The sequence below is a fragment of the Monodon monoceros genome, unplaced genomic scaffold, assembly GCF_005190385.1.
Source record: "Monodon monoceros isolate NGI ecotype Baffin Bay Population unplaced genomic scaffold, NGI_Narwhal_1 Super_Scaffold_11, whole genome shotgun sequence".
NCBI classification, from domain to species: Eukaryota; Metazoa; Chordata; class Mammalia; order Artiodactyla; family Monodontidae; genus Monodon; species Monodon monoceros.
In genome coordinates, this window is record NW_021703767.1 from 258,472 (window position 1) to 277,599 (window position 19,128).

A 19,128-nucleotide genomic window follows, 5' to 3' on the forward strand; every position below is an offset into this window, starting at 1 on the left:
CCTGCCGGGCACGCCCCCCGAATGCCTCGGGGCCTTTGCTCTCTGCCAGCCCCTCGAGGGCAGGGCCAGGCCTGACACGTCCTGCCCTGCACTCCCCTCATCGAGCCGCAAGGCAGCTGGGCACAGCACACAAGGTCCTCGCAGAGATAACGAAGCCGTGAAAGCATGAACGGAGAGATGGAGCCCACATGAGCGGCACCCGCCCTCCGCACAGCAGCCCTCCCCCCTCCTCCTCTGACCCTCAGCGCCACATATACGGTAGCGCCGCGCTGCTGAGGACAAGGGTCCAGGGGCAGCAGGGACCCCAGACCAGCAGGACCACGAGATACCGGCAGGGACAGGCCAAGGGATGCACAAAGGGGCCCAGAGAGGCCGGCCAGTGAGCTGCACCTTCCCAGGCGATGCTGAGCCAATGGCCCCGACAGGCAAAGACGAGAGCGTCTCCTGACATCAGGCAAACACAACTGAACAGCTCACTCCAGAAGCACACGAGAAGCGGAGCTAAAACCTGCCTAGCGCCAGGTGGGAAACTATTTCCTAAATAAGACTCCCAAACAAACAAGAAAAGGGACGGTAACTGCCTTCATAGCAGCATCAAATCTTGTAACCTGGCAAAATGAGAAGGTTTGGCAAAGCGAGGTGGTGGGTATGTGGGTGCCACGACTCAGCGCTCATCTTGAAGTTTAAGGCCCTCCTGGATGAGAGGACCACGCAGCACAGGGTCCCATCCACCAGGTGCCAACATGCACTCCAGCCCGAGAAGCAGAGGCGGCCACTGACCTCTCGCCGTGGGACAGGTCGATGTCGGACTTGAGCATTGAGATGAGAGTTGTTTCCTCCTGGTTCTCCCTTTCCCGCCTTTGCTGAAGCCTCTCCAGTTCGGAATGGCGCTCTTCTATCTCGCGACTTAAGGATAAAATCTGGTCTTTTAGCTGTTGAAGAAAAATTGTTAAAGCTTTAGTTAAGACAATTTAGTTAAAACTAAGCTTCTGTAAGGAACTTTCTTTATCCAACAGCAGGTCTGTGGTTTGTGGGATGGAGAAAACGGATGATGGGACACCAGCGTGGGGCCCATAAAGCACGCAAAGCACAGGCCAGAGGAAAAAGAAGGGTGTAATTTTGAAACCAATTTACTGAAGAGAACAAAGGGAACAGAAAACAGTTTCAATGCTGTGCATAGAGGGAACCTGGGAAAAAAGTGTAGCTCCTATAAACCACTGGGCCAAATAGGTCGCTGGTAAAATGAAAGAAAATGGAATAAGTAAACAGAGAATGGCAAGTTTCAAGATGGCAAACAATGACCAAGAAATGGACAAAAGAGACACAGAAGATGAACTGCATGCCCGGACGGCTCGAGGCTGGGGCGGCCCCAGAGGCCAGCGTGGAGCTGGCGGACGGCAGACCCTTCCCTCTGCTGGCCCTGCTCCCTCACCTGCATTCCTATCAAATCTTCCTCCACTTACAATGGGGTTACAGCCCAAGACACCCATCCTAAACTGCAAATACCATACATCGAAAATGCATTTAAGGACCTCCCTGGTGGCACAGTGGTTAAGAATCCGCCTGCCAATGCAGGAGACACGGGTTTGAGCCCTGGTCCGGGAAGATCCCACATGCCGCGGAGCGGCTGGGCCCGTGCGCCACAGCTACTGAGCCTGCGCTCTACAGCCCGTGAGCCACAACTACTGAGCCCGCATGCCACAACTACTGAAGCCCGTGTGCCTACAGCCCGCACTCCACAACAAAAGAAGCTGCTGCACTGAGAAGCCCATGCACTGCAACAAGAGTAGCCCCCACTCACCGCAACTAGAGAAAGCCCGCGCACAGCAATGAAAACCCAACGCAGCCAAAAATAAATAATTAATTTTTTTAAAAAGGAAATGCATTTAATACACCTGTGAATGAAAAGGGTCACCTGCCATATCAGTAAACAAAGGATGTTGCAGCCATCAAGCCACCACAGCTGCCCAGACTGAGCCCTGAGTGGGCTCAGGATGGGAAAGCACAGGATACTGGCCCCAGGTAGAGGAGGTACAGATCAAAAAAATGATTTCAGTGAGCCCAGACTTTGCTTCTTCCCGTATATAGAAAAGCGCTAAATTCATTAACTTGAGATGCCTGGTCTCTTTAATTAACAGTAATCTTTTGAAAAGGAAAAGCAGAGCGGCTGGCTGTCTTGGTCAAGAATGGCTGTCAGCGCATCAGTCGTTCACCTTTCTGGTCGTGTGGCAGATGGGGAGCTGTGGCTGCCCTGCCCAGCATCACAGGAGAGAACTGGACCACATATCACTAGCCCAGGGAAAGATAAAAATTCAACATTCAAAGTACTGTTTCTATTGAATGTACACTGCTTTCACACCATCGTAAGTCAAAAAATCCTTCCTAAGTCAAACGACTGTAAGTCAGGGACCGTCTGTACTCAATAAGGTAATAGAGTTAATTCATCAATGAAGAACATTTGTTCATCAAAAGATGACAAAAGGGTAGAAAAACCCCACAAATTAGAAGAAATCCAGAAATACAAAAACAAACTTCCCTAAATCAGTAAGAAAAAGACGAACAACTGTTTTAAATAGAAAAATGGCCAAAGATACAAAAAGGTATTCCACAGAAAGGGAAACAAATGGATCACAAACATAGTAACACATGCGCATCTTCTCAGCAAATTAAGACCACCAAGAGACACCATTTCGTTGCCACAAAATTGGCAAAAATTAAAAAGCAAGAACATTCCAGGAGAGGATATGGAGTAACAGGAGCTCGAGTGCACGACTGGTGGAACCACCCAGAAACAGCCTTGGGGTTACCCAGCAGGGGCAGAACCCCACAACCTGGACACGCACTTCTGGCTTTAAGAAGCTCCTGCACATCTGGAGTAAGAGGTGTGTGTAGGAAACTCAGGGCAGCTTTATTCATAATGGCAGAAAGACAGAAACAGGCCCAAGTCCACCGATGAGCACACACGCAACGGATGCCATTCGGCAGCTTGGGTGGCGGGTACGGCCCCCCCAGCGCCGTCTGTGAACCTCCAGTCAACACGGAACGAGGGAGGCCAGCACACACCCCCTTGTGAAGGCCGGAAAGGGCTGAGGCTCAACAGCAGAGTGTCCAGGAATAAACACATCAGTGAGCAAGAAACCTGCAACGATCAGAAGGGTGGTTGCCTCGGCGGGGGGCAGGGGGCAGGGGGGTCTCCTGAGGTGCTTCACGTGGGTGGTGGGACACCATCCTTACTCCACAGTATTACTTTAACCGAACATGTACATTTTAAGGACACCTGTAACATAATTTCACAGTGGAAACAGCTTCCCGCAGAGTCTGGTTTCCTGAAGGGTCGCACGCCCTGCTCCGACCGGGGAGCCTCTGGGCAGCGGACGCACAGCCTGGCCCACCGGCCCAGGGGAGCCTCCTGCTGCCCGCCTCCACGCGCCCGCACAAAGGCATCCCCCACTCCTGCCGCCTCTCAGTCTTTCCTCCCCACCTTCTCTCACACTCCTGCCATCAAGCAACCATCCCCCCTTTTTAAAGGTAAATCGCTACGTATGTTTTACAATTTCTCTCTTAATTCAGAATTTAACATTTCTTTTTAACTGTAGTAATACTTTTATTAGGACTGTTATTGTTTCTGGTCCTTGAGGTATAAAATCGCAGAGGCTTTGAATGGTGTATTCTGTACAAACTTTTAGTATTTTGTACAGAATGAGCTGTTTTAAGAATGCATGTCATGTACCAGCAGAAATGCCTGGTATACTGAAGAACAAGCTTAAGAAACACTTCGAGAGGCTCGTTCTTCCTCATGGAGCCCCCTCCTGCCTAAGCCCTGGTGCCGTCCTTGCTTCCCTGCACGTGCCCCCCATCCTCCTGCCTTCTCGTGGCTGGGCTCCCAGCACAGGAGGGGCCTCTGCAGCCAGGAACATGCCCCTTGACGGGCAGCTAATGACTGACCTCCACAGACACATGCTGCCCTGAATCTGGCTGGGAGTGACTTTGACATCTTCGGTACCAAATTAAGTCAGACACACCCATGTGCAGTGTTTACAGTCAGAAGGCCTGGCCCCACCACTTGGCAGCCATGGACTTTGAGCAAATTAACGGAGCCTCTCCTGGGCCTCAGTGTCCTGAGAGGGAGAGAGCTGCACAGAAATGAGAAAATTCTACATCTAACGTGCTTAGCGCGGTGCCTGCACATATTCATAAGAAAACTGTGCCTCCAGTGTGTGAATAAGTTCAAATCCAGTGACCCTGTATGATGATAAAGTCAAAGAAAGCAGCAGTACTGTTATGACTCTGAAAGATCACACAGTGGGACTATCTCTAAAAATAGTATAAATACACATTCGTATTTTCAATAATAATAATGAAAAAAACCCAATTCAAAAATTGTCAAGGACCTCAGCCATAAAAAAGAATGAAATAATGCCATTTGCAGCAACATGGATGGACCTAGAGAGTATTATGCTTAGTGAAATAAGTCAGACAGAGAGAAAAATACTGTATATCACTTATATGTGGAATCTAAGAAAATGATACAAATGAACTTATTTACAAAACAGAAATAGACTCTCAGACATGGAGATATATTAGGAGTTTGGGATTAATATGTAGACACTACTGTATATAAGATAGATAACCAAAAAGGACCTACTGTATAGCACAGAAAACTACATTCAATATCTTGTAATAAGCTCTAAGGGAAAAGAATCTGAAAACGTATATATATACACTTTATATATATATATATACACACACACATATGTATATACATATATATATATATATATAACTGAGTTACTTTGTTATACAGTTGAAACTAACACAACATTGTAAATTAACTGTACTTCAACAAAAAAAAACTGTCAAGGACCTGAACAGACAAAAATGGCTAATAAACCCATGAAAAGATGTCCAACATCACCAGTGATTAGGGAAATGCAAATAAAAACAAGATATCACCTCATATCCATTATGATGGCTATTATTTTAAAAAATGAAAAACAACAAGTGTTGACAAGAATGCGGAAAAATTGGAACATTTGTGCACTGTTCGTGGAAATGCACAATGCCACAGCTGCTGTGGAAGACAGTTTAGCAGTTCCTCAAAAAGTTAAACACAGAATTATCATATGACCCATCAACTTTGTTCTTAGATATATACCCCAAAACTCAAAAGCAGGGGCTGAAGCAAATACTTGCATCGCAGCGTCCACAGCAGCATTATACACACAACAGCCAAAGGAAGAGACGACCATGAACAGATGGCCACCAACAGATGAACAGATAAACAAAATATGGTGTCTATATACAGTGGAATAATATTAGTCGGCCATAAAAAGCCATGAATGTTGATACACGCACAACATGGATGGACCTTGAGGACATTATGCTAAGTGAAATGAGTCAAACACAAAAGAACATATATTGTGTGATTCCTCTGAAATGAGATCCCTCGAGGAGTCAAATTCACAAAGGCAGAAAGTACAGTGGTGGGTACCAGGGAAGGATGGAGGGGGATGGGAGTTATTATGTTTTTAATTAATTAATTGATTAATTTATTTTGGCTGCACTGCGTGCGGGCTTTCTCTAAGTTGCGGCGAGGTGCGGTGACTTCTCTTGTTGCAGAGCACAGGCTCTAGGCGTGTGGGCTTCAGCAGTTGTGGGACACGGGCTCAGCAGTTGTGGCTCGCAGGCTCTAGAGTGCAGGCTCGGTAGTTGTAGCACACAGGCATAGGTGCTCCGCAGCATGTGGAATCTTCCCAGACCAGGGCTCGAACCCGTGTCCCCTGCATTGGCAGGCGGATTCTTAACCACTGCGCCACCAGGGAAGCCCAGGAATTATTTTTAATGAGGGCAGAACTTCTACATGGGATGATGAACAAGTTCTGGAAACGGAGAGCAGCGATACTTGCACAATACTGTGAATGTGGTTAATGCCACTCAACTGTGCACTTAAAATGGTTGAAATGGTAAATACTATGTTATGCACATTTTACCATACACAAAAAAAGAATTAACAAAGAAAAGATGCATCCCACATACCTGCAGAATTTGGTTATTCTTCTCCCGAAGCTGCAGAGACAGAGACTCTTTCTCTTTTTGGTAAAGAGACTGTACCTGCTCACGCTCAAGTTTATGTATCGTCTCTTTTTCATGCAAAGCAGCTTTCTTTTCACTTTCAAATTCACTCTGTACAAAAGTACATTATTAACAACAACAAAAAATGCCATTAAGTTATAAAATTATAAGGATAATTTCTCCATTTCTCTGCTGTTCACTAGAATTTAGTTCATTCAACAAATATTCATTGATTCCGTATTCTGTGCCAAGAACAATGATCAAAAAGGCCAAGGCCACTATCCCCAGTGAACATGCGTTCAAATGTGCTTATCATATAGAATACAAAAGAAACAGCCTGCTACCTTTCCCAATGGTCACGTTAAGAAATTCTCCATCATCAGGGTATCATGACCATCAAAATCCAAGATATTTAGAAACCTAACTTCCTCAGGTTTTAAAAAATAAACCCTGTTTCTTCTTAAATAATAAAAAATATTTTTTAATAATGTTCACCTAATGAATTAAAATACATTAATGAAATAAGCTTTTTTTTTTAAACTACAGAGATAGCCCTTCCAGAATGACAGAATAAGGGCCTCCAAAAATCCACTCCTCTACAAGAGCACTGAGAACACTGGCAAAAACTGTCAAAATCAACTTTTTCATAGCTCTGGAAATTAAAGTGTTTATTAAAAACAAAGGCTGAGTCGCCATCAGAACAGGAAGCTTTGAGTGTTTGAACCTGCCCTAATCCCATCACTCCAGTCTCTGGGATAGCCTTGAAAATGCAGCCCAGGGAATTCCCTGGTGGTCCAGTGGTTAAGACCATTTCAAGCTTTCACTGCTGTGGGCCCCAGGGTTCAACCAGGGTTCAATCTCTGATCGGGGAACCCGCCAAAAAAAAAAAGAAAGAAAATGCAGCCCAGCAACCATGGGGGGAGGAGGAGAAGAATGGGTTGCACCAAAGCACCACCACCAACTGTCACTAACTGACCTGTCTAGCAGCTCACTGAAGAGCTCCATTCTCAAAGCTGGTTTTTTACTGGCTCTGATTCAGAGCTCACCTCAACAATCCTGTGCCCAAGCCATTTGGCAAAACAATTAGCAGCAACTGTTTAACAGCTCAGCGGCCTGAGGCAGTGATAACAACTGGAGCTAATAAGAGGCTGATCAAAAACCTTAAAAGGAAGTGAAAGCTAAGGCAGAGATGTATACTGCCTGCCACAGCATTAAAGGCATGCCCAACCAGAGCCCCACAATAAAGAGACAAGATTATAAAATGAAATCCAATAGATATTCTGAAGCTGAAAAGCACAATTACTGAAATAAAAGTTTCACTAGAGGGACTCAACAGCAGATTCAAGTGGGTAGAAGAATCAGCAAACATGAAGACAGGTCAAATGAGATTATTCATTATGGGGAACAAAAAGGAAAAAAAAAAGAAAAAAGAAATAAAGTAAGTAGGCTCACAGGCCTTTAGGACATCCTCAAAGACCAACATACACATCATGAGTGTCCCAGAGGAAAGGACAAAGGGAACACGGCAAAAGAATACTTGAAGATAATATGCCTAAAAACTTTGCAAATTTGATGAAAAATATTAATCTATACATAGAAGAAGCTCAATGAACTCCAAGTAGGATAAACTCAGAGACCCACACCTGGACACATCATAATCAAACTGCTGAGAGACAAAGAAAACCTAGAAAGCAGTGAAAAGCAAGTAACTTATTTTGTCTTTTATGTTTATGTGTATAGTGTGTAATTCTTTTTTCTATGTGATTTAGAAGACAAACGCATAAAGAACGAGCATAAAGTGTATACAGATGCTCTTTGTATGACAATATTAGCACAAAGGAGGAAGGAAGGAAGGAAGGACGGAAGGAATGACGCTATACCAAAGAACAATTTTGTGAACTATTAAAATTAAGTTGGTATTAATCTGAACCATATTGTTATAAAACGTTCAATGTAATGCCCAGGGCAGGCACTAAAAAAATTAAAAGCAAACAAACAAAAAAACAAAACAAAAACAAAAAAAATATAGAAAAATAAACATCAAGGAAATCAAAACAAAAGGCGGCAGTAATGGAGATTTAGAGGAACAAAAGAGACAGAAGATATATAGAAAGCAAACAGCAAGTACTGACACACCCTATAACATATATGAACCTAGAAAACATTATTCTAAGTGAAAGAAGCCAAACACAAAAGGCCATATTTTGCATGATTCGATTTCTAAAAAATGTTCAGAAAAGGCAACTCCACAGAAGCGGAGAGTAGATCAGGGGTTGCCAGGAGCTGGGGGAGGGAAGAGACTGCTAACGGGTCGGGGGTTTCTTTTGTGGTGATGTAAATGTTCTGGAATTAGACGGCAATAAGAGTTGTACAACTTTGTGAATATACTGCAGACCACCGAACTGTATATTTCAAAAAGAGTGATTTTTATGATATGTGCGTTATATCTCAATAAAGTTGTAATTAAAAACAAAACAAAACCACAGTAAAAATCATTGTGAGAAGTAATGCTGAATGCTCACTCATCCCGTGCAGACACCCTTCCGTGGCAACAGGCCCCTTGAAGCAAGAAAAGGCTTGACGTGGCCGCTGCTGAGTCACCAAAGCAAGGCCATGAGCAGGGCTCAGATTTTCCCAGGCTTAAATACAGCTGGCTCTTTACCATGGGGCTGGACAGTGTGGGTCCACTTACCCCCGGATTGTTTGTTTTGGGCCGTGCTGAGCAGCATGGGGCATCTTACCTCCCTGACCAGGGATCGAACCCAGGCCCCCTGCACTGGGAGCGAGGAGTCTTAGCCACTGGACCGCAGGGAAGCCCCATGGGTTTTGTTTCAATGGTAAACACTACAGCACCACACGATCCGTGGCTGGTTGAGTGTGCAGATGCACAGTAACGGCGGATACGGAGGAGCCACATGTACCGAGGGCCAGCTATCAATCACACGCAGATTCTCAACTGTGCAGAGGGCCGGCACGCTTAATTCCGTGTTGGTTAAGGGTCAACTATTTGATGACAATTTCTTAAAAGAAAAGGAATGCTAACTAGTCAACTTAAATATAAAAAGGAAGGAAAAAAAGTTGCCTTGAAAAATCTCAGTTTCTAAGACAATGAATATGTTTTAATTTTGCATATCAACATTAATTTAGAATAAATTTTTCTTACTTTGCAGGTGAGAAAGGATAGCAATGAAATAGATCACCCTTGAGCCCAGTACCTTTAACTGTGTGATGTGCTGCTCCAGCAGCGCCTCCGACCGACACTTCAGCAGCTCAATCTCCTCCCGACAGCAGAGCCGCTGCTTCTCCTCCTCTTCCATCTCCGCAGGAACCGCAGCGCCCTGCTTGAGTGGGGAGGAAGGTCAACACTGGGCCTTGCCCGTGTGCGTGGATCTGTGGTGAGGCTGGAGCTCAGCTTATTCCACATATTTCCACGTGACGACACGCAGCAGTCAGGTTATAGCCCACAGAAGACGTCAAGTCACTCTCTGTGGGCTCTGGCTTCTCACCTCAGCCACAAGCATCAGAGAATGGGGTTTGCACAGAACACTGCAACTATACTTGAAGCTCTACAGGCCGTTTCCGAATTAACACAGCACATTCTTATAAACTTCCTCTCCTGGAATAGGTTTAACTCAATCCTTTAAAAGGAAGAATCAAGTGCAATTTCAAGTTGGGACATGTGGCAGTTTCCAAAGCCCTTTAACTGTCTCATCTGCACCACAAAACCACTTCATGGGAAGGACGGGGTTCACCCAGATGGTTCACAGCCAGGAAGGAAGCTGCAGCCCTGACAGTAACCAGATTTGACCACGGATGCTGGCTCTGTGGGTGCCAACCACAAAATGCTAGTGAACAAGAACAAAACCCCGAATGCCAACGGGCACCACAGACCGGCAGGGCAAGGCCAAGGGAGAAGAGGACAAGCCACACTCCCTTTCCCCAAAAACAGACTCCAGGACACTGAAGGACGCTGGGAAAAATAAGAAAACATCAGCACCCAAGAAGACGCAAATCCCGCAAAAGCACATGGTAAACAGGATCCCGCGTGTGGACCGCTCTTCGGGTGCCCGCCCGCCCGGCACAGGCATCTGCGCCCCTCCCCCTCAGCACCTTCAGCAAACAGGTCCTGAGGGCGGACCCCGCACGCTCGCTGGCCTGTTAAACGCTCCGGTTGACAGGTCGAAGCGTAAGCACCTGCTTCTTGAAAAACTTGTGCCACAGATCACATTCTTCAGGCAAAAATCTTTCACGGAAGCCAAATGTTTACAAACAGATAAAAGTGAACTTCTGTTTGGGGTCAGGGTCAGAGTCCAAGAGCACCCCACACCCCGGCGTGCCTGGAGTCCCGGGGCCTGCAGGCTGCATTGTGCACGTGAGAGCCCGGGCCCGGGGGCTCAGGCTGCTCTTTCTGGCCACGGGGTCCTTCCAGGCCTTGGGGTCACTGCCCACAAACAGAGAGGGCGGAGGGTGGGTGCCGTACGGAGCTGTGGCTGGGAAGGAAGAACCAGCCCACCGATGCCAAGCGCCTGGGTCGTCTGCCCCACTGAGGCCCCACGGGCCCCAGCACAGAGCAGCCCTTGCTACAGGAGCGGGAGACACACACAGGACTTGTTCCCCAACCTCCACGGCCTCAGGAAGGGTTTCCAGGCAGCTGGCAGAGACACGCCAGGTCCAGCAAGACGTCCCAAACACAGTCAGGAGCAGCGGACACACAGCACCCCTCCCAGGCGCCCTGTGGGTGGGGGAAATCACCCTAACCTGACACCTGCGAGGGGCAGTGGGGACACCGCGACCTGCTCTGCCCAGCGTGCCCCCAGGTCTGGAGCAGGACAGTCAGGGGAGGCCACAGACGTCATTGCGCATTCAGCCCCGCGACCTGGACGCCTCAGCACCCCCGGGCTGGCTGTGTGACCTCGGCCCCCGTGACCTGACCGGACAGGCTCAGAGGGGGTTTTACTTGTGCCACTCCCTGCATCCCCTCAAGACCTCCTTACACACAATCGTTCTATTTCCAGCCTGACTAAACTCTCTTTAATCTGTTCCAAATGGTAAAGTCAATATAAGCAAAAGATGTTTTTAAAAAGTTATTCTCGGGCTTCCCTGGTGGCGCAGTGGTTGAGAGTCCGCCTGCCGATGCAGGGGACGCGGGTTCGTGCCCTGGTCCGGGAGGATCCCACATGCCGCGGAGCGGCTGGGCCCGTGAGCCATGGCCACTGAGCTTGTGCATCTGGAGCCTGTGCTCCGCAACGGGAGAGGACACAGCAGTGAGAGGCCCACGTACCGCATAAAAAAAAAAAAGTTATTCTCGAGTTTTTCTAAAAATCCACAGAATTACGTGGGAAGTGTCATACATACTTTAATCATTAGAAAAACAATGGATACACTTAAAGAAGAAAAAAATAAGTAGTTCTGCACAAAGAATACCAACATAGTATTTAGAATAAATTCAACTGATAATGAATTAAAGACATTCAAACTATATCTAAAATAACCAGAGGTTCTCTTAATATTTTTTAAAAATCATACGAACAGATTTTTTTTTTTTTCCCCAAGAAAAGATGACACTGCCTGAGCGAGCAATCAACAGTGGTCACACGACAGTTAACTCCTGCTTTCCTTCCACTGCTCAGTGTTACCAATATAAGGGTGATTTCTTTGCAGGACACTTATCTCTAAGAAAAGGAAATCAGGCTTATGTTTTCAGAGAACTTTTCTCACAACCAAACTCCAAAGGGAAGTAACCTGAAAAATAATCCAATCGCTTCACAAGCGCTGGGTAAACAACTCTTCTGAAAAGTGACACTGCTTTTCAAACAGGTGCAGAGATATTTGTGGCGCAGATAAAACCCCTTCACAGAGGAAGAACACCACGTCCCTGCTATTTTGGGGACAGTGGCCACAGCATCCCAGGAGACACCCAGCAAGGCTTTATGGAATATCTGTCTGTGAGGTCAGCCTGAGGGAAGACGGCAGGAAGAAGAGGCCACCACCTGGAACTATTCTCACCAAGCCATGGATCTGAATCCCATCCCGTGTGTAGACTGCTGACACGTTCACAGGCAATAAGGGGGAAATGTTAGCCAACGTCACAGGAAGCAGTAAAAACAGATTCAGCACAGCTCAGGCCCTATGTGGATCCCAATTTGACCAGCCACAGGAAGAGACTGGAACTTAGGCTGGATATGTGATGAAATTAAGGGATTACTGTTAATTCTGCAGGTTAGCATGGAGCATGTTATGGTATATTGGGGCGGCTAATGCACTGAGACTGGCGTGTACCCATGGGCAGTCAGATTCTGAACTGTTCTCTGTTTCTGTATATGTTGAAATTTTCTCCAATAAAAAGTTAAAATAAAAATAGGGGAAGAAACTGCATATCCCACCTTCCCACAAACTTAGATGTTTTCTCCTGTGAAATGAGCTAGACAAAAAAGGTCACTTAAACAGTATCTAATACTCACATCCTTAGTAGCAACGTAAAAGAAAGACATACTTGAACGAACAAATAGAAAAATACTTCCCAAATGATCTCAGCGCTCTAAAGAGAGTCAACACGGAAGTACAAAAATGCCGAGCCGAAGAGCAGGACGCATGTCACGACCAGGTAACAGAACCATCAGAGTGAACAAACAGGATCCAACAAAGTTTCTTTGGAGAGAGGATTGTAAGCCAATAAATACCAGGGAAGGCCAGCGGCAGAGTCTGACTCTTCAGAGGGTTAGAGAAATGAAACTCAGACACCTCCACAGGTCAGCAGGTCTCAGGGAAGCGCCCCAGAGGAGGACGTTGCTCACGAGGGCACAAGAGCACCGAAAGCAACGACAGCAACGAGAGCACTGAGAGCACGAGAGCAATTGGGCTGCAGCCAGGACCACCGTCTCCTCCACGGTGCCTGCAGCAAGCACCATCCCGGCAGCCACTTGACCCCTCTGTAATGGCCCCTGAGGACTGAACTCGAGGGGCTGGGGCACTTAGGACACTGCAGGGACAGAAAGCGGGCTGCGGGGGTGAGGGTGACCTCAGGTGGCCTCGGCCTGCAGCGGCCTGAAGCAGGATTTCAGTTCCCGACCACAGATTGAGGTTGGGCAGAGGCAGTGAGAGCGCTGAATCCTGGCCCCTGGACCACCAGGGACCAGCAGCCAGTGACAAGGCCCTGGCCCGTCAGCTATGAAAAAATGAATTTCCGCAGAGAGGCGGAAAGTAGTGAAGCAAGTAAAGTGTTTTTTAGAAGGAAAAAGAGTACAGTAGACACACGGGCAGGCTCAGAGAGAGCGTCACGCCCTCGTGGCAGTCTGAATCACTTTCGTGGGCATTTCTTCCCGGGTTCCTGTGGCCAACCATCCTGCTCTGCCTGGTTCTGAGCCCGTATTTGGTGTATCTCAAGGTCCTCCCACGCGCGCGTACACATCTCTTAGCCAAGATGGATTCCAGCGAAGAGGCCTATCTATGGGTAGTTGGCATCACTTACTATGAGGTGGCGCCCCTTCCTTTTGGACCTCCAAGGAGCCTTTCTGCGCATGTGTAGTCGGGAGGGTCTCCTTGACTTCGAGAATGAGGAATATATGGTCTCTTATCTTCTATCTGGGCAGGGCCCAGCCTCCTCCATTATCCTACTTTTATGGAGCTTCTGTCCACAGGGGAGAAACTGTTCAGCCTGGGCCCATCTATCTCCTGCCTCAAGGGAAAACTGAGGGGATGCTGAGGAGACACTGAGGGGACATGGGGGCTGAGGGGACGCTGAGGGGACACTGAGGGGACATGGGGGCTGAGGGGACACTGAGGGGGATGAGGGAGTTTTGTCCTCTTTAATGAAACCTGAGTAAGATGACATTGTGAAGAGAAGATGGTTTGTGTGACTTTATCAGTGACCAGCTGCATGTCTGGTCTCAGCCGGGCTTTTATCGTGTTTCTCTGAGCGTTTGTGGGCATGGGCTTCCTGGGCGTGGATCCCTCCTGTCCTCTCATTCCCCAAACATGGGAAACCCGGATTCAGGGCATCTCAGGGTCCAAGGAGCAAACCAAGAAAAATGCCAACTCCCAGACTTTTCAACCAAACAAAAGGGATAAATGTCATATTTATACTTCCCTTTATTTTTTTCCAATCCACTAATTCTCATTCTGGGAACTTCCATGTGAAAAAACAGGTTACATGCTAATTTCAGATCGGTCAATATGTACATACACAGCTAAGAGCACTGACTATTAACCTAGGAAACCTAGCGAATGCCAGGCCTTATTTTACGGTTCAAAATGAGCTATTAACACGTCCTTTTGAAAAACCCCACAGAAAAAGTACCTACAAAAATTTATAGCCTCAATAAGTTTGTACATATGCTTCACAAAAAACACCAGTTATCCTTACCCCCAGAAAGACCAGAAGATGCGGAGACACAAGTATTTCAAATCTACGAACACCAAGGCAGAAGGGCCTCAGGGGCATCCAGCCAAGTGTCCTCAGATGGACTCCAGGGGCTTTTCAAGCCCTGCGAGGATGGTGTGCAGAATTCCGTGCATACACACGTCTGCATGTGTGCTACGCGTGTGCACTACACACATGCAGGGCGGGCAGGCGGAGCAGTGACATCACGTGGGGCCTGGCTGCATGGCGTCCGCACACACCTCTGCCATCCTGTGTCAATGCAAAGGGCACTGAGGGGTGTGAGCCCCACACGGGTCACGAGAACCCGGGCCAGGTCCCAGCCTCCATGGCAGCCCCGCGTATTCCAACTGCTTTGTTAGACTCCACTGTAACCTCGACCTCGCAATTCGACATGTTGCTTATAAACGTGGTGATGCGCAAAGTTAAAAATCCAAAGAAGTGGGAATTCCCTGGCGGTCCAGTGGTTAGGACTCAGCGCTTTCACTGCCTGGCCCTGGGTTCAATCCCTGGTCAGGGAACTGAGATCCTGCAAGCCGCCCAGAGGAACCAAAAAAAAAAGAAAAAAAATCTAAAGAAGAGCCCATAGCATGTGCCGATCCCTAAGAGCAGCTGCCGGGGGTGGTTGTTCTGCGTGGACACACGTCACCCACACACCCAAGCAGCCCGCCTGCTCCATCCTCCTCCACAGCCACTGCCTCCTCCAGCCTCCCCTGGGTCCAGAGGCACAGGCCCTCTCCCTGGCCCCAGCAGACCCCCGACACCGCCCGCCCCCGGGCTCCCCGCGAGCCTCGGTCAACCTAGAGCAGGGCAGCTGCCTCCACCAAACGGCCCCCATGGGACACATCCGGGCACTTTGCTGCTGCCCTGCCCTCCAGGGGCCCTGCCCTCGGTCAGGTCCTTACTGCCCACCTGACCTCCGAGATCCTAGCGACACTGTGTGGCAGGGCCACGGGCACCTCGGCAACAACTGCCCTGAAGAGGTGTGCAGGACGGGGTCCCTGGCAGCAAAACCCTCCCGGGCGCACTGCCCTGGAGCCCCGGTCTGGGCACCGCTCTGGGCCTGGGCCGCCGCTGAGCAGAGCGCAGGCGAGAGGAGCGCAACACGTGGCACGCGCTCCACAGGGGACGCACCGTGGGCCATGCAGGGCACAGGGCGCGGGGCCATGAGTCCCGGACGGAGGGGCCATCCCAGAAGGAAGGGCTCATGGAGAAAACGATTTGACGAAAGAGAGGCAATAGTGGGAGTTTCCAGGTGGGGGACAAGGCCAAGTTCAGAGGAGGTCACAGCCAGGGTGTTCCAGAAACTGCCAGGCAGCAGGTGTCCGGCGCCATGAGAACAAAGAAGACAGGACATCGGGCCAGAGGGCGCTTGGGCGGAGACTGTGCAGGGCTGTGCCCCCGGGTTGCACCATGGGCCCCAGGGTTTGGGGTGCAGCATGGGATGCAGAGGACATGGAGCTCCTGCCGGGCACCTGGCACAGGCAGCCCCTGAGAGACCCCACCCCTACTGAGCACAGGCCCCGGGCCCTCCTGGCAGGTGTGAGGCCTGCCCAGCGTCCACACCACTGCGGGCCTCACGTATGCCCGAGGGCTCTGGTCACGAGGAGAAGCCTCAGGAGGCCCAGCGGTTTTGCTGATGTCACCGGCATCCCTGTGGGGGCCAGAGCCTGACCTCCAGGCCATCCCTGAAGCCACCGCTGCCCAGAAGGAACCTGTGGGGCCCCCTCCTGCGGAGCCTCCTGCTTCTCGGCCACATGCCCGGCCCTGAGCTCCTGCACGGCTGCTTTTGGCTGCTGCCCCAGGGGCAGGCCCTCAGCAGGCCACACCAGCTCCACCTGCAGAGAGCGAGTCCCCAGGGCCCTGCCTCCCACACACACCTCCCACCTGCAAGATGGGGAACGCTCCACGTGCTTCCTACAAGTGCGTTTTACACTAATAAAATTATGCCATGGTTTAAAATACATAGCTTTCTCGTGTAAAAAATGCGTACTTCTTCCTCTTGATATTCTTTTAGAACTTCATCTTCTTCAAACCCTATAATCCCAGGGAATCTAATTTAAATCCACAGGCTGGGAACAAGCCCCCTTCCCCACACATCCATCTGCATGGGAGGAAACTGAAGCTGACACTGAGAGCTCACTGGACTGGCCTGGGGGTACCACAGCGCTCCAAATTCACACCAAAAGGACAACTCCCAGGGAGGAGTTGTGACACCTGCCCTGGGGCCCGAATTCAAGGACAGGCCAGAGGCTCATGACCCCAGGTGGAATGTGCTCAGCCCTCGGGTAATTTGTTCAATATCTCGCCTGCAGGGACTTCCCTGGTGGTCCAGTAGCTAAGACTCCATGCTCCCAAAGCAGGGGGCCAAGGTTCAATCCCTGGTCAGGGAACTAGATCCCACATGCCGCAACGGTTCTCACGCCGCAACTAAAGATCCCGCACACGGCAACAAATATCCCGCGTGCTGCAACCAAGACCCAGTGCAGCCAAATAAAGAAACATTTTTTTAAAAAAAGGAAGATTTCGCGTGCAGACCACACAGGACAGGCAGAGCCGAAGCATAAAATGAAGCCACCACACCTCTCAGCACTAGGCTGCCTTTTTCCTTCCATCCTTAAACAAGCTAAACCAGGAGCAAAGGAGCTTAAAACCCCCCTGGGAACATCTCATAAAGCACGTCTCAGTCACGAGCGAAGGTTCTACCTGGTCCTTGTGTTCTCCCAAGGCTGAGATTTCCTGCTTTGTAATTTTGAATATCTACTTCTTAAATACGTGACAAAAGTATGAAGGCGCCAGAACAGGATCATTCCTGAGTGCCTGGCGCGCACACCTGGCCCAGTGGGCCCAGAGCAGCCCGTCCCCACACTGAATTCCCACTACGTGATGATGTTCTAGCCAAATAAATGCATCCTATTCGCGACGTACAAGTGCCATGGGTCTGCAGATGAGGAAACGGGAGCGCTGGCCAGGGCAATGGGGCCGTCTCCAGAAGCTCCTTTCATACTACCGCTGAAAGCACCTGCCAAGGGGACAGTTGCTGCTCTTGACACAGGACAGAGGGTTTAATCTCGCAGAAATCGGTAGAGGCCCCAAGGAGCGCTCTGAACCCTTTGAAATCTCACAGGGAACACTGTGCGCAGGCACAGGCGCACGTTTTTCCAGGATCAGAGATCCAAAGCCTTCACCAAGGAGCCTGGGACCAAAAAACATGTAAAACTCATTGTTCTGTACCCGCCTCACCAGGAAACCCACCGCTGTCCCTGGGACACACACACACACACACACACACACACACACACACACGTGCAGCTGACACACATGGGCAACAGAAGACACCAGTCCTGGGGAAGGGCAAAGCCCCGCACCTCACCTGGCGAGCTCCGCGCAGCCAGGAGGCTCTCACACCCTCCACGTGCTCTGTGTTCTCTCCCGCTCTCAGGCTGTTCTCTGTGGACTGGGGCCCTTCATCGTGTTTCAGCTTCAGCTTCTCTAACACCCAAGTCAAGACCGTGTGGTGAGGAGCATCCTCTTTCTGTAGCTGCTCCTCCAGGCCCAGCAAGGTCTGCATCTCAGACAGGTAACGCGACTCCAAAGCGTCCAGGCGTGACGCGTGTCTGGTCTCCAAAGCACTGATTTCCGCAGCGTGTTTTGTCTGCAGCTCAGCCACGCGGGCTTCTGAGAGAGCCCACCACTCTCGCTCCAAAGAAGCCCTCAGCGCATCCACCTCAGCCTGGTGCCGGGTCTCCAGCTCCGCCGTCAAGGACAGGACGTGCTGCCGGTGTCCCTCCTGGAGCAGCTGGAGCTCGCGGGCGTGCTTCTCCCGGGCCTCCCGCAGGAAGGTGTCTTGCTCTGCAGCGAATTTCTCTGTGATTTCTCGACGTTCTTCTAAAAACCTGAGGAGACAAGCCAAGTGAACATGGACAGCCAGCGTGCAGCCACAAAAGCATCAAGCTCACATTCCTCACAGGAGACACCACTTTCTACTGGTGAGACCATCGTGCCCAGATTTTCCCTGCTCTTTCCACCTCCCGGGGCTGCAGGTGGTCTGAGCCTCACTGCCAGCTGTGAACGGAGAGCCAAGGGGCCCACGAAGCCAGAGGAGCTCGGACGCCAGAGCCCAGGCGTCCCCGGTCACAGGCTGAAGTAGAGGACACAGGACACCCAGCAAGAAACCACACACACATTTCCACAGACACCACAGGGAAGCAGGTGTGACCGCTCCTCGGGAAGGAGAGGACCTCAACAGGGAAGGGGCAGTGGCATCGTTTACAGGAGCCAACAGGGCTGCAAAGAGCATTCAAAAGACCCCCAAAACCCCTTCGGGGTGAATTAGGGGCATGAATTAAATGAGTTGCAGGTGACACTGGCTAGCAAACACAGAAGCAGGGAGACGCCCCTCTAACTGAAGCACCCAGCACCCCAGCAGGGAAGAATCTCTACGGGGCACCCATTACACATTAGCACCACATGGTACGTTCAGGTGAGTGACAAGAGCTGGGATGGGATTCAGGTACTAACTGTGGACCAGACCACGAAAGCCTTTCCACTGATCAGCCCATGCAGGAGGGCGCTAAGGCCTCATGAGTGTGTCCACCGTGCCTGCGTCCTTCCAGCTCACACAGTGGGTCAGGATTTGAACTCAGTTCTCAGACCCCAGAGCAGAAGCTCTTGCACCT

At 49.7% G+C, this 19,128-nt stretch overlaps 1 protein-coding gene across 4 annotated transcripts in view; it reads right to left on the reverse strand.

Moving 5' to 3' along the window:
• The window catches only part of PCNT (pericentrin), a 97,041-nt gene that overhangs the window by 53,049 nt on the left and 24,864 nt on the right, over window positions 1-19,128 (reverse strand). For 3 of the 4 annotated variants that reach the window (XM_029214213.1, XM_029214211.1, XM_029214214.1), the window contains exons 14-17: window positions 17,823-18,345; window positions 9,288-9,413; window positions 6,037-6,183; window positions 781-932 (exon numbers count right to left, since the gene is read on the reverse strand). In XM_029214213.1, the coding sequence (XP_029070046.1) occupies window positions 781-932; window positions 6,037-6,183; window positions 9,288-9,413; window positions 17,823-18,345 (948 nt within the window). The remainder of the gene's footprint in view (window positions 1-780; window positions 933-6,036; window positions 6,184-9,287; window positions 9,414-17,822; window positions 18,346-19,128) is intronic. The other variant, XM_029214212.1, reaches the window with a different exon arrangement.